The sequence below is a fragment of the Myotis myotis genome, unplaced genomic scaffold (assembly GCF_014108235.1).
Source record: "Myotis myotis isolate mMyoMyo1 unplaced genomic scaffold, mMyoMyo1.p scaffold_m19_p_18, whole genome shotgun sequence".
Taxonomy (NCBI): Eukaryota; Metazoa; Chordata; class Mammalia; order Chiroptera; family Vespertilionidae; genus Myotis; species Myotis myotis.
This window is the reverse complement of record NW_023416322.1, coordinates 9759865-9777693: the sequence shown is the minus strand read 5'-3', so window position 1 is coordinate 9777693 and position 17829 is coordinate 9759865. Positions and strand designations below refer to the sequence as shown.

General features: G+C 44.5%; 2 protein-coding genes across 12 annotated transcripts in view; one reads left to right on the top strand and one right to left on the bottom strand.

Moving 5' to 3' along the window:
* Positions 1-2396: 2396 nt before the first annotated feature.
* On the bottom strand, positions 2397-12123 carry DYRK3 (dual specificity tyrosine phosphorylation regulated kinase 3). Of its 9 annotated transcripts, none has more exons than XM_036342602.1 (4): positions 11895-12029; positions 10644-10804; positions 9776-9887; positions 2397-4207 (listed from the first exon to the last, which is right to left on the bottom strand). In XM_036342602.1, the coding sequence occupies exons 2-4, from the start codon at positions 10652-10654 to the stop codon at positions 2636-2638; spliced, it is 1695 nt and encodes a 564-aa protein (XP_036198495.1). In that variant the 5' UTR covers positions 10655-10804; positions 11895-12029; the 3' UTR covers positions 2397-2635. The 9 variants fall into 9 exon arrangements, with proteins under 9 accessions (XP_036198495.1, XP_036198496.1, XP_036198494.1 ...); XM_036342603.1 differs by lacking the exon at positions 11895-12029 and adding an exon at positions 11414-11594; XM_036342601.1 differs by lacking the exon at positions 10644-10804 and having other exon boundaries at positions 11895-12123.
* Positions 12124-12249: 126 nt separating this feature from the next.
* EIF2D (eukaryotic translation initiation factor 2D) overlaps positions 12250-17829 on the top strand; it is a 38776-nt gene continuing 33196 nt past the window's right edge. Inside the window, exons 1-3 of one of the 3 annotated variants that reach the window (XM_036342613.1) lie at positions 12262-12354; positions 12623-12720; positions 14548-14711. In XM_036342613.1, the coding sequence (XP_036198506.1) occupies positions 14656-14711 (56 nt within the window). In that variant the 5' untranslated portion in view covers positions 12262-12354; positions 12623-12720; positions 14548-14655. Of the gene's footprint in view, positions 12355-12381; positions 12537-12622; positions 12721-14547; positions 14712-17829 lie in introns of those variants that run through there. The other 2 variants (XM_036342614.1, XM_036342615.1) reach the window with 2 other exon arrangements.

The following is a 17829-nucleotide window of genomic DNA, read 5'->3' as shown; positions in this document are numbered from 1 at the left end:
ACCTCACAGTCCATTCCACACGCAGATCCAGACCACGTGCCAACCTCAGCCACAGGCTCGCTTCTCTCCCCCGGCGCACACAGTGCTTGACTGACCAAGGAGACCGCTCACTAAAAACACCATCATGGGGATCGCGAGCCCTCCAGGGCCCCTCAGGTGTTTACGGCAGAGTTCTTGAAACAGGTTTCTTAAAAGAGCAAGTCTACCACACCGATAACAACCGGCAAAACCACCTCCACATATGCTCTGCCCAGATAACACGGGAGATTTCACCCAGCTTCTCCTTACGTTGGAGAACTCAGCAGGAGTTAGAGCAGCGGTTCTCAACCTGTGGGTCGCGACCCCTTTGGCGGTCGAACGACCCTTTCACACAGGGGTCGCCTAAGACCGTCCTGCATATCAGATATTTACATGACGATTCATAACAGTAGCAACATTACAGTGATGAAGTAGCAACGAAAATAATTTTATGGTTGGGTCACCACATGAGGAACTGTATTTAAAGGGCCAGAAGGTTGAGAACCACTGAGTTAGAGGGACCGAGGGGAGGTCTATATCCCATTGCCTTTTGTAAACCAGGAGCAAAGGAAGTTGTGAAGGTTGTAAGTCCAGTTGCAGTCACCAAAAGTACCAGGACATCCTCTTTTAGGGGCTGAGCCTCAGTCTGAACTCTTCCCTGCCATGGGGCTAAGGCCCCTCTCTGGTCATTTGCTCATTGTTTTCATAGCCTGTGCTGTGGCAATCAGGGACACTTTTTGGATAAGGCAAAAGTTCTTCAATAATCTTCCTTCCTTCCTTCCTTCCTTCCTTCCTTCCTTCCTTCCTTCCTTCCTTCCTTCCTCCTTTCCTCCCTCTCTCTCTTTCCATATATATTTGATTGATTCTTAGGGAGAAACATTGATTTGTTGTTCCACTTACTTATGCATTCATTGGTTGCTTCTTGCATGTGCCCTGACCAGGAAATGAACCTGGTGTATCAGGACAATGTTCTAACCAGTGGAGCTGCCTGGCCAGGCTGACATTTTCCTCCTTTGTATACTGAGTTGTCCAACGAAAGGAGCCTCCTGCTCTTAGGGAGTTTGCAGACTGAATCCTAGAATAAAAAGGGAATTGGCTCCTCCTGAGAGCGAAGCTGTAGGAAGCAGCGGTGTCCTCCAAGGCACACGCTTGTTTCGGAGGAAGTGGAAGCAGAGGAAGGGCAGGGAGGAAAGCAGCAGTGTTACCTGGTCACTGACTCTCTCCATCCTTCTTAGTAAGACATTTCGTTAGCAATTAGTTCATTACTAGTCCTCACTGTTCAAATCTTAGGGAAAAGGAAGGATGTTGAAGAGAAAGGAACTGGGTTATGACGTTCCTGATTTTCTTCTTATAACCGAAGTTCATTCAGAATCTAGGGACTAGTCTGCGGTGTAAATGGCAAGTGGAATGACTATAGCACGTAGCTGGGAAAAGAGGAAGAAAGCAACGAAACCAAAGTTAGGTTTACCTGAAAGGGATCACTTTTATAAGGGAGAGTCCATGAAAATGCAGCAAGGAGGCTGGTCCTGGGGCTCTAACAATGAGGGAACTGCAGATTGCACGCCGACTCCACCTTAGCATCGGGGTCACCTGGGGCAAAGCAGCTGCATCATCTTCCTTAGAGACCAGGGGCAGGAGGCATCGGACTCGTCCTAACACCAGTACTCGGTAAAGGGTAAGCTGTCTGCAAAATGCTTCGAGTGCCCAGGAAACAAATCAGAGGCAAAAAGAAGAAAAAAAGTAAGTAATAATAACACATAAAATAAAGCTCTGGTCGGTACGGCTGTGGTTAGAGCACCGGACCATGACCCGAAAAGATGCGGGTTCAATCCCCAGTCAAGGACATGTACCTGAGTTGCAGGTTCGATTCCCAGGCCCCACAGGGGTGTGTGAGGGAGGCAACTACTAATGTGTCTCTCACACATCGACGTTTCTCTCTCTGTCTTTCTGCCCCTCTTCCTCTCTAAAAAAAAAAAAAAAAAAAAAAAAAAAAAAAAAAATCAATGGAAGAATAGCCTCGAATGAGGAGGATAAATAAGCTGCACATCACAAAATCGAAATGAGTCATTGAGAAGCAGAAACACCAGTTCCCCAGGTAACCAACAGCTACCGGGAGCTTCCTTGATCCTGTACTCTGCTGTGAGTCCTTTCACCTAGAATGGCCCCAGAAGGGCCTGCTGGGGCAAGAGGTCTAGCTTTGGCTCCCATCCATAACTGCGGCCATGTCCCAGGTTACCCTTCCGGAACAGATGTGGAGGGAGACTAAAAGAGGAATAGTCAGAATAGATTTTTTGGGATACCTTCTATCTAGAGAGAAAAGATTTAAACCAATACAACACACAGGTTGATGTACATCTGACAATAATAACAGAGACGCATTGACCTATAAAAAGTCATTTAATGTATATTCCAGGATGGCCAATACAAGCTGGTTAGGTAATTAGCCCTTGAAGAGTTCTTTTTAGTTATATAAAAATGCTTTGCCTTGTTAAAAAAAAAGAAATCTAGTCTAAGAAAAACATATCCACCAATGGCTTGTATTTTTTTCCCATTTTTTTTAGGTTTGCAAGATAGTTAAAAATACATACATGTGCATCTCTGAGCATATCACTGTCCATTAGCTAATCAGTTTTGGCAACACACTGCACAGAGGTATACCACCATTGGTTTCTGACATCAAGTTAGCTTTAAGCTTATTGGCTATGCCAACCACCGGAGGCAGCTTGGAACCCAGGCCCTGGAAAGCATTTGCAGAATTTACTACCCGTTTCCCTGACACCTTCTCCACGGTGAGAGGTTTGGGTACAGACTTGCTAATCCAAGGGTGTCTTAACGCTTGAGCGGGGGTCAGGCGGGCAGTGGGGTCCCACTGAAGACACCTTTTCAAAAACTCTATAAACAAGTAGTCATCACACCCTTTCAGTGCTGTCACCCAGTCTTTGCTGCCTGGAGGACCCCGCTTTTTACCCCTGCGTGAGCGACCCGCCCCAAGCACCACCCTCCCATCTGCCTGCGTCGTCACAGAGCAGTAGCGAGGGAGGCCCTTGGAGTTGATAAAGTACTTGGCCCGTTTGGACTGCTCCAGAAGTTTGGGGGGCGGCATCCCTAGCAGCTCCATCATACAAGCCAGCTGGTCCCCTTCGTCCTCCCCGGGGAAGAGGGGCTGTCCTGTGAGAAGCTCTGCAAGGATGCAGCCAAAGCTCCACATGTCGATAGGAGTGCTGTAGCGGCCTCCTAGGATGATCTCTGGGGCTCTGTAGAAGCGGGACTGGATATACGTGTAAAGCTTCTGGTACTCGAAACAGCTGGACCCGAAGTCAATGACCTTGGTCGCGCTGCGCCCGTGGTGTTTCAGGAGAATGTTTTCGGGCTTCAGGTCACAGTGAATGATCTTATTTTTGTGGAGCGCGTCCAAGGATTGCAAAATGGACTGGGCAAACTTTCGCACGAGCTGGACGCTAAAGCCCTGGAACTTGTTTTTTTTAATGAGCTCGTACAGGTCTATGCTCAGCAATTCGAAGGCCATGCAGACATGGTTCCGGAACGTGAAGCTCTCCAGCATGTGGATAACATTCATGCTGCCGTTTTTGTCCTGCTTCCTGAGGTGCTCCAGAATCCGGATCTCCTCGGCGGCTTGCCGATGGAAACGCTTCTCATTGCGCACCATCTTCAGGGCCACGTACTGTCGAAGTTTGTGATCATAGACCCGGGCTACCTGTCCAAAACTCCCCTTGCCAATAATTTTCAGCACCTCGTATCGATACGCGAGGTGGTCTCGAGGTACATGAATATAGGCCCCTTCTGCATCGTCATACCCCCCATTATTGGGACCACCAAGGACTCCATGTCTTTTTTTGGCATTTGGACCCACAAAGTAAATTTCTGGATAATTGAGGATTTCCAGCTTCTCGTAACCGGTGAGCAGGTGCTTGTATTGCTTCAGTGCCTGCTCCGGGGTCAGGGGCACCACTCGGGAAGCTTTGGGTGAACTGCCGGACTTGACCGTATTCAGGCTGTCTGAACTTTTACCCTGAGAAACAGGAGAGCACTTTTCCGAGTCGTGAATGCCATCTAACTGGAAAGTGTCAGATCTTCGGTTGCCAAATTCTTGAAACAGCTCTTCTACCTTCATTTCACCTCCATTCAGAAAGTGCTGGGTATTCTCTCTTGTTAACTGCTCAGTGGTGATCTACGGAGAAGGAAAATGAATATAATGTGAGAGTCACACAGAAACAGGGGAAGGATGAAAGAATCCTCCCTGACACAACAGAACATATCCAGTCTGAGAAAATAACCCAGAAGTGAGGTAAGGACAGCAGGAGTCTCTGGAAACTGTTACATTAATCTTCAGACTCCCTGAGGATTCTAGCCACCCCTAGCGCCTCTATGTGCCTTGCTCTGTTCAAGACAGGTCTTCTTACCATACCCTAAGCATTCTAGTTCCTTCTAATAGGTATGTCTTTCTACTGAGAGTCCTTTCACCCTAATCACTCAAATCCTACAGTCTTTCAAGCCCAATTCAAGTCCTCTCTCTCCCACTTAGAACTACTCCAAGCCCATACTAAATAACCGTACAGCTTTCCCAGTCTGTACCACAAAATCTGGCGCTTGATTTTATATATATAAATATATATATATATATATATACACACACACACACACACACACACACACACACACACAACTGTCTTATATTTTTTACTAATGGTTTCAAGTACCTTCCCAAATGTTAAAGGCATATAAGCAGGATCAAAACAATGTACATGCAAGTGTTCTGTAAATAACAACGTATTATTAAAGAATAGAGGCAGGATTTGAACCCAGGTCTTCTGACTATCTGCAGTGCCCTTCCCATTAACATAACTTGGGACCAGGTTCTCCTACTGCCTGTTCTACTGCTCCCCAGTAGGGCTGGATGCTGACCATGGTCTGGAACCAGCCAAGGCCTCCTCATCTACTCCTAGGTCCCTAAGTAAGTTATTGCAGCCTCCTAGCCCAGCTCACTGAATCACAAAAGTTCTAAGCCAAAGGGAACTCTTGAGACCATCCAGGCCAATTCTTCATGCGCCTGAGTAGGAGTGAGAAACCAGCGCCCCAGTGCTTCTTGTCACCCTCCCGAAGAGATGCAGGGCCTCTCTCGCTCATATACACATACACCACTATTCCTCAGCATGAGCCTCGGCGATGAAGACATATCACTACTCTTTTCACGTGATTTTGCTTAACCTTTGCCTTCAAAAAACAGTAACCCACAAAAGAAAGCTCTACTTACTCCTCTGAAATGAGACAAGATTCTTTGAAATTAGATGGAAGAAAAGCAAAAAATTCAAACACTAAAAAACAAAATAAAAAAAATATGAAAAATGTAAAAAGGTGCTAGAAGAAGAAAAAAAAAAGTTAACTTTGTCGTTAAAAAAATGATGGGACACTTCAAAGGACTTCTGTTTTTCTTAATCAACCCCGAAGAGCTGTACTCCCAATCGTTTGATAATTTCTGACCGCCTCTATGATCAAGGATAGGTAATTTCAGGGGAGCTCTTAACTATAGTCGCAATCCCCCCAAAATATGATGAAATGTAAAGGTAGTGACATAAAACGGCCAAGCCTTTAAAAAACAGAACTTTAATATAAACTAAACAAGTAACACCTGGCCTATTACCTTGAATAAATAAAATACAAAAGATGAAAATATAAACAACAAAAAAAGGATGAAAGTATTCAAGTGTTGACATACTCTTTTAAAGACAGCTCCCAATCTAAGTTATAAAAGCAAAATATTCATTCTTGCCTCCTCCTTTTAGATTTTTTAATCAACTGAAACATTCCCAGAGTACTACAGTTAAGAAATGAGGTGTTACACAATCTTACACAAAAGCAGCCTGAACAACTACAGCCACACTTTGGTACTTAGTTTTGAAGTAAGGAGGTGAGATATGGACCAGAAAAAAATCTCCCTTATACCTAAGTAGATAACTATCACTGGTCAAAAAACTAAAATAGGGCCCTAACTGGTTTGGCTCAGTGGATAGAGCGTCAGCCTGCGGACTCAAGGATCCCAGGTTCGATTCCGGTCAAGGGCATGTACCTTGGTTGCGGGCACATCCCCAGTAGGGAGTGTGCAGGAGGCAGCTAATCGATGTTTCTCTCTCATTGATGTTTCTAACTCTCTATCCCTCTCCCTTCCTCTCTGTAAAAAATCAGTAAAATATATTAAAAAACAAACAAACAAACAACTAAAATAGGCCTGCAGACAGAACCTAAATACCTTGCTACGATAGAAAATATAGTGCAAGGTTTTTTCTCATCAGTAATTAAGTCAAATAACTATTCCTGTTTTTAAGGATGAAAAATAGAAGAGGGTCCTATCTCTCCATCCAACATTCACATGAACATTTATTGTTCACTATTACAAATGCTACGAAAAAACACATGTTCTCAAGGAACGACAATCTATTAGGAGGGACTTCCGTTGAACTAGGGAATTATACATGTTTTGCTTTAGGTAGATTTACATAACAAAATGAACATTGGCGTACATCTCAGCCAGTTTTCTTTAAAATTTTTACTCTCTAACTTAAATGCATCTGAATATTGACCGCTAGTCCTGGGGAACCCATTCTGAAGCAATGTGAAGTCAGAAGGCTTGGGTTGGGGTCCTGTCTACACTGCTTCAAAGCTGTAAGTCCCCGGGCAGGTTGCTTAACCTTTAGCCCAGTTTCTTGGCTTCAGTTTATCTGTAGAATGTGGGCAGTAATGCCTGATGTTGTGTGAATCAAATGATGATGATAACATACGTGAAAGGCTCTCACAAACTAGAAAACATTTAAAAAATACTGGTAACAATAATGCTCAATATATAAGATTTAAACCCCTAAACACTCTCCCTTCCCCCTTTCAGTTTATCTCTTCTCTCTGGGGGACCTTCTTCCGTATTGCCAGTCTCCCTCCACTAGACGTCTGCACTAACATGCCTCCTGCTCCATCAAACCCCCCAAACAGGCCTTCCCTTAGGATGCACAGAATCACCTCACCCACTGTCTCCCCCACATAAAACCTGCTTTCAACTTGCTATACAATTGAATGTGTTACCTCTCCAGAGATATTTGAACTTTAACGGAAGATCAATGCCTTAACTCAAAGGAATGCCTCTCTAGGAACTGCAGCCATCAGTGACCAGCTGGTGGGAAAGGGATTTGTGGTCCAGGGCCCACCCCTGGGCATCTCACCTACTCTGCCTACATGTAAGGCTGCGCTGGCTCTGCAGGTCTTCGTCTCTGTTTGCGATAAAGAGAGGGTCTCAGGTTCAGAACATGAATAAGAACAGATATAAAACAGAAATTTAATTTCCATAGAATTATTACAATAAGATTTAAAAAGATCATTTTGATGTCCTGACTCGTGGTTTTCCCTAATAGTGAGCCTAAGTCTCTCCCCCCTCAAAATTAAGCCTTGTTTTGCTCTCTGGAACTATATAGAAGCATCCAAATTTCATGTAAATGCTCTTAGATACCTACAAGGGGCTGCCCTGCCCCCCACCAGTTTTTTCTATGACATTAGAACGTCATCCCCATGACATTCTCTACCTCCCACGGCTGTGTCAGATTCCCTTACTATCCTATTCATATTCTCAATACAGGCTGCACTTTATGTCTCTCTTCAAGTGTAGCTCCCAGAACAGAACATGATCCCTCAGGTGTAGTTCCCTACGGATTACCAAGGTTCCAATCTCCAGTGAATCTGAAGAATTCCAGGAAGGAATTTTTCCATACAGGGAGGGGTTTTCTCCTTAGCTTGCTTTCTTTTCCTGTAAATATCTCAAATACGGGCCTGAATCAATTATGTATCAAGTCTGCTGTGCTATAAATAAAATCTCCCTTCCATTGTTCTAGGAGACTCTTCGAGTTTTCACACGTGTTACAGTATAACAGTTTTAAACCATTGTATATCCCTGGTCTTGGGTTTATAATCACAATAAACAAGTAATGTGCATGATCACCTATATCGACTATCTTAACTATGTAATTATATCCAGAGAAACAGATAATGCCAGATGAATTATGTTTTATTTAAGAATGCTTCATATATACTATTAATGGGGAGGTCTCTTGACATTTCAAGTCTTAAAGATCTTGTTGAGAAATTCAGAAAAAATTAGCCTTCTCACCCATATAGAAAACACTACCCTTCCTAAGTTCTTGACCTAAAATCTCTGCAACCCAACACTTAACCCAATAAAAGCCCATGAGCAGATAATGTGCAGTTTACAATGAGGATGCAAGCACATCTTGGATAAATAAGGATGCTAAAAGACTTTGTGAAAATAGCAATAGGCTGTTGAGACAGATTCATGGCATCATGAACTATAAGTGTAACCAAGAAGCCAAAAAGCATTTTTCTGCAAAATTTGCAAAGACATTGGGTTAGAATCTAAAATCTTGTGTTTCCCCAAAATTGTTACTCTGAATACCATACAGTAAGAAGTTAATTTTGGTCCTGACACATACAATGTAACTGACCTACTGGAAGATGATTAGCATTAGTGGACCCTGAATTAAAGTTACAATGAATTTTAAGTCAAATGGTAATGTATCGGCCTCCTATAGAACGGTGCTAATTGGCAGCAAGTCATCAAGAAATCGGAGGGTCAACACAAGGAATATGTGGTTCTGGGCTTCTCAGAGGTTTTTACATATTAAAGAAATAAACTTACAGAGAATGGAAAGGAACCTTACTTCACTCCAGAGAGAGTTTAAAAATAGGGTGACCAGCCTTCCAAATATATTTAGCCCATACTTTGTATTATTATTAGCTTTGAAAGTACTGAAAAGGTTGATCAGCAAAAGCTGACAAAAAAAATTGGGAAGGACTAGGAAAAATACAAGTAATTTTTTTCATATAGAAACAATTTTAGGTCTTCAACACAGAAATATGAAGGAGAAATATTACAAATTAGTCTTTTCAATTATTCAATTTGTTCATTAGATGTAGCAAATTTTAAAGTCATAGGATAGCTTCTCCCTATCATGGAACTTGTCCAAACCCTGCTCTCCTTGCTATACTGAGGGAATATGAATTAATTTTTTTATTATCTTAAGTAAAATAGTGTCCAAAGCTAAATTTCTGCAGTCTCCAAAATAATTAAATGCCTCAAAAAACCAAACTGTGCTGTTATGTTTTATTTATGAGCTATAAAATGGGTGTCTTCAAACTGATGGCTGCCAGAGGGGTAGGAAAGGGGAAGGAAATTAAGCACAAACTTCCAATTATAAAACAAGTCATGCGATGAAAAGGGAACATAGTCAATATCATAACTATGCATGGTGCCAGGTGGATACTGGACTTTTATTACTTTGTAAGTTATATAAATTTATATGGTTCTCTTTAGCATACTAATAAGCTAAAACCACATTTCTACAGCGTAGAGGGAAAACCTGTAGATCTTTGAATTCAGGGATATTTTCTATTCCTTGTTTTTGTTAAATGGAGCCTTTGAATACAGCGTATATCATGTCATAACAAAACAAACATTCCCTAGATAAAAGCAGCATATAATTTTCTTCCTAAGACCATGTCTGTATCCCAGTGATTGAAAGGAATGGGTGAATAACAGAAGTTATTATTCCAAAGTCAAGAGAAAGCCAAAAGGAAACAAAGTCTGGGTTGCCAGTGAGATGTAACTGTACCTTGGGCATTAAGTAGCACTTCCTCCTTTCCAAGACAATTAATTACAGCACAAAGAATGACCTCATTGACTTACATTTAGTCTTCTGGGTAGAGGTGGCTCAGAAGGATTGCAGAGAACATTTGAACAGGGTGGGCATTTGGTTTCATCTATCATCATGAAGGTATCATAGACACCATCCCCCAATCTAGTTGAAAGGATTGCAGATAAGATCTGTTAGTAACTGAAGTACGCAAATTTTTATTTCCAAAACATCCTGTGTCTTAACTGCTTCACATCTGCCACAAGAATAATGAATACACATAACTGTCTACATTGCACTGGGGTGTTTGGCAGAGGAAGAAAGAAAACCTACATTTTACAAGTAGAGCATTTCTAGGTTTGTATTTTGAAATTGTTAAAACAAGTCTTACTTTCTGAATGCTGTTAAAAAGAGGGACTATCAAAAAGATTTCATAGCCCTAACCGGTTTGGCTCAGTGGATAGAGCGTCGGCCTGCGGACTGAAGGGTGCCGGGTTCGATTCCGGTCAGGGGCATGTACCTTGGTTGCCGGCACATCCCCACTGGGAGGTGTGCAGGGGGCGGCTGATCGATGTTTCTCTCTCATTGATGTTTCTGACTCTCTATCCCTCTCCCTTCCTCTCTGTAAAAAGTCAATAAAATATATTTTTAAAAAAAGATTTTATGTAACTTACTACTTAATTACATTCTGAGCCTAAAAACTAACCAGAACATAAAAAAATAAAATAAAATAAAAGACAAAAGTTACTGAATTTCCAAGACTTGGATTCTAATCTCAGCTCTACCACTGGCTGCACTGCATCCCTCCTGAGCCAGTTTTCCACATGCCTCAATGGGAAGAATAATTCTAGTCTACACCGTCCGGGTCTTACAGGTAAGAAATAAAAGGCCTTCTTAGGGCTGTTTTTTTTTTTAACGTACCTATGTAGCATCTACTTAACTTGTAGAAAAATACAGCAAAAAAATCCTCTAAATCACAAAATGTACTAAAATTTCACTTCTTTTTATCCACTCCATTTTCTGGTGGATGGTGGACGCTAAATGCTAAATGATTAAGGATCGTCTCTTCTTTAACACTGCGCCTACACCACCGTAAGGAAACACAAAAGATGAAAAGGGATTTATTTAATCCACAAGATGGCCCTGATTAATGTATTTCATCTGCCACCAAGAACATGGATTTCCCAGTTTCATGGATTTCCCAGCATTTCATTTTTATATGCTTTACAATGATGATGACCGGGATGCAGGGAAAAGGCTTTTTTTTTTTTTAAATCTTTAAAATATGCCAGAATATTTCCGTTGCCTTTAAAAACTGTTTTGTAAAAATTCATTCTAGGGTTTTCTTAATTGATGTTGTAAGAATATACACAGTAAAAAAAAATAAAACAGAAAACACTACAAATATTTTTGAAATGTTCTTTTTAAAACATGCTCGCCTTCTGACAGAAGCACTTGTATCTTTAACGAAAACTGCTTCACCGACAAAAACCAAAAATTCTGGATGTGACTCCGTCTGCCAACAGAATGCATAAAACCAACAAAACGGGACAGACGTCCACGTTTAAAAAAGAAAAAAGATACAGAAGATCTGCAGATTTCTCATAAATCCCCAGAGGAAATTACCCAAAGGAAGTCTCCATGCAAATGAAGCGACCAGGGGGCCCTCTGCCCGTTTAGGTGTAACATACCATGCAAGGTGGAGTATCTCTCAAAATAGGATCCCTGAAGTCCAGGCAGCAGAGCCCCTCACCTGCAGATCCAAAGCCAACCGCACCCCTCCCCTCAAAGCCCCAAGAGTTCAGCCCTTGGTGATCTGCTCTGAGCAACAGGGCTTCTCTGAAAGCGAATGCTCCCTGTCTCCCCCAGTTGGCTAAAAAGTCCGGGCTTCTCAGAGTTCCTTACCATATAGCCCCCGAGGGCTTCAGAGATAATCCCGAGGGTGGGAATTCCTCTTGCCCTAAATCCGCTCCAGCTCCCTCCCCGGCTCTCGGGGGGGCTGGGGGGATGGGAGCAGAAGAGGAAGAGGGTGGGCCGGCTCCTGGGGGTGGGTCAGATCCCTTCCTTCGTCCCTCCCGCTGGGGTCCAGGCCTTCCCCGCCCCCCGGCCTCGCCAGCCAGCGCCAGCCGCTCGATCGGGCGCCCCCAGCCCGTTACCCAGCGGCGCCGTTACCTCCGCTGCTGGGGCGGGAGTCCGGCTCCAGGCGGCCCCGCATCCTTCCGCCCGGGCCCGCGAGCCGAGCCTCCCATCGGCTAGCTCGGGACCCCCGGGGGGAGGGGCGGCGGTTGGAGGGCCCGACGGGCGGCGTCCACCTGCGCTGGGACAGCCGCCTCCCGGGCCACGATGCCTCCCCGGGGACTCTCGTGCAGACACTGCAGCTCCACGCGCCTTGGCTCGCGACTGGCCGGGCAGGGGAGGGAGGAGAGGAGAGGCAGGCGGGCGGGGCAGCAGTGTGGTCGCCTAGCAACCGGGCACGCCCCGGGACACGCCTCTGCGCAAAGACGCGTGACGCGCGGGGGCGGGGCCCGAGGCCTCTGCCCACCGCGCAGGCGCCGTCCGGGGGAGGTTCGCCGCGCGGGGCCGCCGGGCGGACAGGTTCTGCTGGCGGCGAGCGGAGGGCGGCGGCCCGGAGGTGAGGAAGGTGGAGGGTTGTGCAAGTACCTCTGGGTTCCACTTCTGACTCAGAAGTCTGCTGGCCCTTAACATGTTGCAGCCTGGAGTTCCAAAACCTTCTCTGGAACGTGAATTTTTAAAAAATGTGTAATTTTTGTAGACTTCCCTACGGAGCGGCCACCCCTCCCCCCACACGGGCCAGTAAGTTACGTAGGAGAGCGATAATAAGCCCAGTTCGTGACGCTGCCGGTGCTTTCGAACGTTATATTGTTTTTCTTTCATCTCAGTAACCAGACCAGAGGACAGCCCCCTTGGACAGCTTTCGGCGCTCTTTCCCAGAACGTAAACCGAGGACTGAGTGCCCTGCAGTGGGACGCTACGGATGGTAGGTCTCCAAGAGCCCTTCTGGGGTCGAGGAGACGGAGGCCGGAGGAGCCGTGCGCCCCAGGATCTTCTAATAATAATTTTTTATTGATTAGAGTCTAATTGGCAAAACCTGAACTAGCTAAGTGTGCGAGTTCCCCAGCCTTCCTCCCGCTGCCCCTTGGAAACAGGCTTTTCCTGTCCTTTTCTTTGGAATGTGTGTGTGGAGTCAGTGTCAGACGGATTTTTGGTAGTTGAGACGAAAGTGAGAGGAAAAGACGTTAAAATAGAAGAGCACAAGTGGGTGTTTTCTTGAGCATCTAATCGGATTTTCCAAACCTGCCCCGCGCGAGGCCACCTGACCCTCATGCAAAGAGCAGAACGCTGCTGTGTTCAGCAAATGCCGAACATGGGCGCCACCTGGTGGGGTTTGGGGGACTCGTTGACCCAACCAGTGGTTCTCAACCTTCCTAATGCCGCGACCCTTTAATACAGTTCCTCATGTTGTGGTGACCCCCAACCATAAAATTATTTTCGTTGCTACTTCGTAACTGTAATTTTGCTACTGTTATGAATCGTAATGTAAATATCTGATATGCAGGATGTATTTTCATTGTTCGCGACCCGCAGGTTGAGAACTGCGGCTAGTCCGTAAGTTGAAAAAAAGGTCCATCCAAGGCTCATTTGCGTGTGACTAAAAGTCATATTTCTGGCTTTCATGTTTCCAAGTAAACATGCCCTTAAAATCCAAAGGCTCTTCACTTATTAAATTAAGAATGTATTCGTTTGGGGGAATTTTATTCTTTGTGATCAATGTTGCTTTAGCCTCTGATGTACATATAATTGAAAATGTTGTCTTCCATGATGCTTTAAGAAATGTTTCCAATTTTATAAAGAAGTTTTTTTTGCTTCCCACCCCCAGAGCAATCCTGTTTTCTTATAGGTTTGTATTTGGGCTCCAGTGGAAACCTTTGTTTAAACAAAATCCCATGGCAACAAAGGTTTGAGCTAGATTGTTGCTGAGGCCCCTTTCGGCTCTAAGATGGCAAAATCCTATTATTAATAATCACTGTCCTTGGTACCGATGTGTGGACACCTCAGACCGCTTGGCATGGGACTTGCCCCACAAGTTTTGTTATTACCTCATTCTGAATCACTGCTTTGAGAGGATTGGGTCTCCGTCTGTGTTCCAGGCGTACCTCTGTGAGCCAACCTGAAGCATCCCTGCTCCCATCCTCCCCTGAGACAGAAAACACCAGTCCTTTATCTTGCCGCTATTGTTCCCATGGTCAAGGGGTGGGGAGGATTCCTTGAGGTGGCTAGAGCCTCATAAATCTCTAACTTTAGTGACCCAAGTACTTTGCAGGATTTCTTCCAAGAGGCCCTGATTTAACAGTTGGCTGGGTTAAAGTCCCCCCACTGAAGCAGCTCCTCACCATTCACACCCTTTCTTCCCCTCCAAAGCCTCACACGTTCTTTGCAGCTGCTCCCCTAAAGTAATGAAGACTATTTTACCAGTTCTTTTTTAAAAATGTTTTTTATTGATTTTAGAGGAAGGAGGAGAGAGAGAAACATCAATGATGAGAGAGAATCATCAGTTGGCTGCCTCCTGCATGTCCCCTACTGGGGATCGAGCCCAAAACGTGGGCATGTGCCCTGACTGGAATTGAGCTGTGACCTCCTGGTTCATAGGTCGACGCTCAACTACTGAGCCACTCCTGCCGGGCTATTTTCCCAGTTCTTGAGTCTGGCCAGCCATATGAGTTGCTTTGACCAATAGAAACTGACAGAATTGTGTGATTAGGAGTCTAAGCCTCAAGACCTTACAGGTTCTCTCTTATGCTCTTAGATGCTGCCACCATGTGGACAAATCTGAACTAGATTGGTGGAGAATCCTCAGCCAGACGGGTGAGAGAGGCCATCCAGCAGAGTTGTGTTGCCAGATGACAGCATTCACATGAGGATCCCAAGCAAAGCCAGCAGAAGAACCAAGTCAGCAGACCCTCGAGAACTGTGAGCAAATAAAATGATTATTTTAAGCCACTAAATTTTGGGGTGCTGCAATAAATAAATACCGGTACTTTTGAAAAATATCCATTCTGACCTACCCTCGAATCCCTCCAGATCTAATCTAATGATGAAGAATTTCTTGATAAGGGGCTCCAGTGATATATATTTTTAAATCTTTATTGTTGAGAGTATTACAGATATCCCCCTTCCCCCCCCCATTGCATCCCTCTACCTGGTTCCCACCCCACCCCACCCCAGGCCTTCACCACCCTATTGTCTGTGTCTATAGGTAAGATCTTTGGTTAATCTCTTCCTGCCCCCTCCCCCCTTCCCTCTGAGATTTGTTAGTCTGTACCATGCTTTTTGCCTTTGATTCTATTTTATTCACCAGTTTATTTTGTTCATTAGATTTCTTGTTCATTTATTTTGATTTTTAGATTCGATTATTGGTATGTATTTGTTGACATTTTAGTGTTCATATATTTTATTCCTTCTCCTCCTCCTCCTCCTCCTCCTTCCTTCTCTTCTTCTTTTCTTCCTCCTCCTCTTCTTTTTCCTCCTCCTCTTCTTAAAGAATACCCTTCAACATTACATGTAATACTGGTTTGGTTGGTGTTGAACTCCTTTAACTTTTTCTTGTTTGTGAAGCTCTTTATCTGACCCTCAATTCTAAATGAGAGCTTTGCTGGATAGAGTAATCTTGGTTGTAGGTCATTGCTATTCATCACTTTGAGTATTTCTTGTCACCCCCTTCTGGCCTGCAAAGTTTCTGTTGAGAAATCAGCTGATGGTCATACGGGCACTCTCTTGTAGGTAACTAACTGCTTTTCTCTTGTTGCTGTTAAGATTCTCTCTTTGTCTTTAACCCTTGGATTTTAATTATGATGTGTCTTAGTGTGGGCCTCTTTGGGTTCCTCTTGTGTAGGACTCTCTGTGCTTCCTGGACTTGCAAGTCTATTTCTTTCACCAGGTAGGGGAAGTTTTCTGTCGTTATTTTTTTCCATCTACTGTATTGTTGAGTATAAATTATTCTTTATTTCAGTTAGTGTATGTTAATTTTTGACTGGTCCTTTTTCATGTCTTTGACATTCTCACTAAGATCCTTGAAAGTTCATTGAGTAACTTTATAACCATGGTTTTGAACTCTGTATCTAGTAGTTTGCTTGCTTCCATTTCTTTCATTTATGGCATGCTTCTTTGTCTCTGCATTTTGGTTGCTTCCCTGTGTTTGTTTCTATGTATTAGGTAGAGCGCTATGTCTCCTGGAATTGATAGAGTGGCTTTGTGTAGTAGGTGTCCTGTAGGGCCCAGTGGCCGAGCCTCCCCAGTAACCTGAGCTGGGCACTCTAGGAGCACCCCTGTGTGGGCTGTGTGCACAGTCTTGTGGTTAAGCCTTGATTGTTGTTGGCATCACCAGGAGGCGTTGACCTCCAGGCCAATTGGCTGTGAGGACCAGCTGCGACTACAGTGGGTGAGCAGCTGTGCAGGATACACTCCTATGGAACAGGACTTGCTTCAGTGGGGCTTTGGTGCTCACTAAGTCTGCCCCTTGAGTGTGTCGCTTATGGATGTGTAGAGTTGTAATCTGTTATGGTCTGAAGCTGTCCACCAGGTGTACTGGATCTAGGGCCTCCAGGGAGGTGCAAAGTCAGCCATTGCCTGGGGCCACTTGGCAGGAGCCACAGAGGGGTCAGCAGAGGGCTGCTATTTGCTATTTGTATTGGGCTTGGAGGTGCCCAGGTGAGGCCCAGCTATGAAGCAAGGCAGGCTGGTGCTAGTGCCAGGTCTTGGGGCATGCTGTCACCACCTGAAACTTGTTTAAGAGACTTTCGCAAAGGCTGAAGCCTGAGACAGGACAGGCCATTCATATGGAAAAGCTGCTGCAAACAGCTTGGGTGGGCCTGTAAATTGGATGGAGTGAGTCTCAGGGAATACCCAGGGCAGAACAGTGTGCTCCAGGCTGATAGAGACTCAGAGATGCTGCCAGTCAGCCCTGTGAGAGGGGAGGTCCCAGCACTGGAACAATGACCCCTGTGAGCACCCCCATCTGGGAGAAAGCCATCCCTGAGTTCCTGCCCTGATGCCAGACAAGCCAGTTCCTCCCCGTGTGTGTCTGGGTCCCCTGGCACTGGAGCTCAGAAGAAGCAGGATGTGTAAGTTTGTGTGTGGGCTCCTTAAGAGGAACACTGGGATTTCAGCAGCCTCCTTGTCACTCAGCCACAATCCAGCCTGGTTTTTTGTTTTGTTTAAATAATTCTTTATTGTTGAAAGTATTACATATGTCCCCTTCTTCCCCCCTCCAGCCCCCCCGCCCCCCCGCCCCAGGCTTTCAGCACCCTATTGTCTGTGTCCATGATTTATTTATATATGCATACAAAGTTTTTGGTTGATTACCTCCCACCTACTCACCACCCTCCCCCACCTTTCCTCTGAGATTCTGCACTCTGTTCCATGCTTCCATGTCTCTGGATACACTCCTTTCATCAGTTTATTTTGTTACTTAGATTCCACATATGAATGCGATCATGTGATATTTGTCTTTCTCTGACTGACTTATTTCACTTAGCATGATACTCTCCAGGTCCCTCCTTGCTGTTCAAAGGGTAAGAGATTCTTCTTTTTACTGCTGCATAGTATTCCATGGTATAAATGTACCACAGCTTTTTTTACCCATTTATCTACTGATGGACACTTGGGCTCTTCCCAGATCATAGCTATTGTGAATTGTGCTGCTATGAACATAGGGGTGCATACATTCTTTCTGATTGGTGCTTTGGGTTTCTTAGGATATATTCCTAGAAGTGGGATCACTGAGTCAAATGGCAGTTCCATATTTAATTTTTTGAGGAAACTCCATGCTGTTTTCCATAATGGTTGCACCAGTCTGCATTTCCACCAGCAATGTACTAGGGATCCCTTTTTTTCACATTCTTGCCAGCACTTGTCATTTGTTGATTTGTTGATGGTAGCCATTCTGACAGGTGTGAGATTGCCATTTTAATTTGCACTGATGATCAGTGACTTTGAGCATTTTTTCATATGTCTCTTGGACATCTGTGTGTCCTCTTTGGAGAAGTATCTATTTAACATCCTTTGCCCATTTTTAATTGGATTGTTTGCC

Coding starts and splice junctions, on each gene's coding strand:
- DYRK3 (XM_036342601.1), bottom strand. CDS start 11,971: ATGGGAGGCTCGGCTCGCGGGCCCGGGCGGAAGGATGCGGGGCCGCCT. Junction 9,888..11,894: donor CTCCCGCCCCAGCAGCGGAG/GTAACGGCGCCG, acceptor CCTTTCAACTAG/ATTGGGGGATGGTGTCTATG. Junction 4,208..9,775: donor CTCTACCCAGAAGACTAAAT/GTAAGTCAATGA, acceptor CCTTCTCCGTAG/ATCACCACTGAGCAGTTAAC.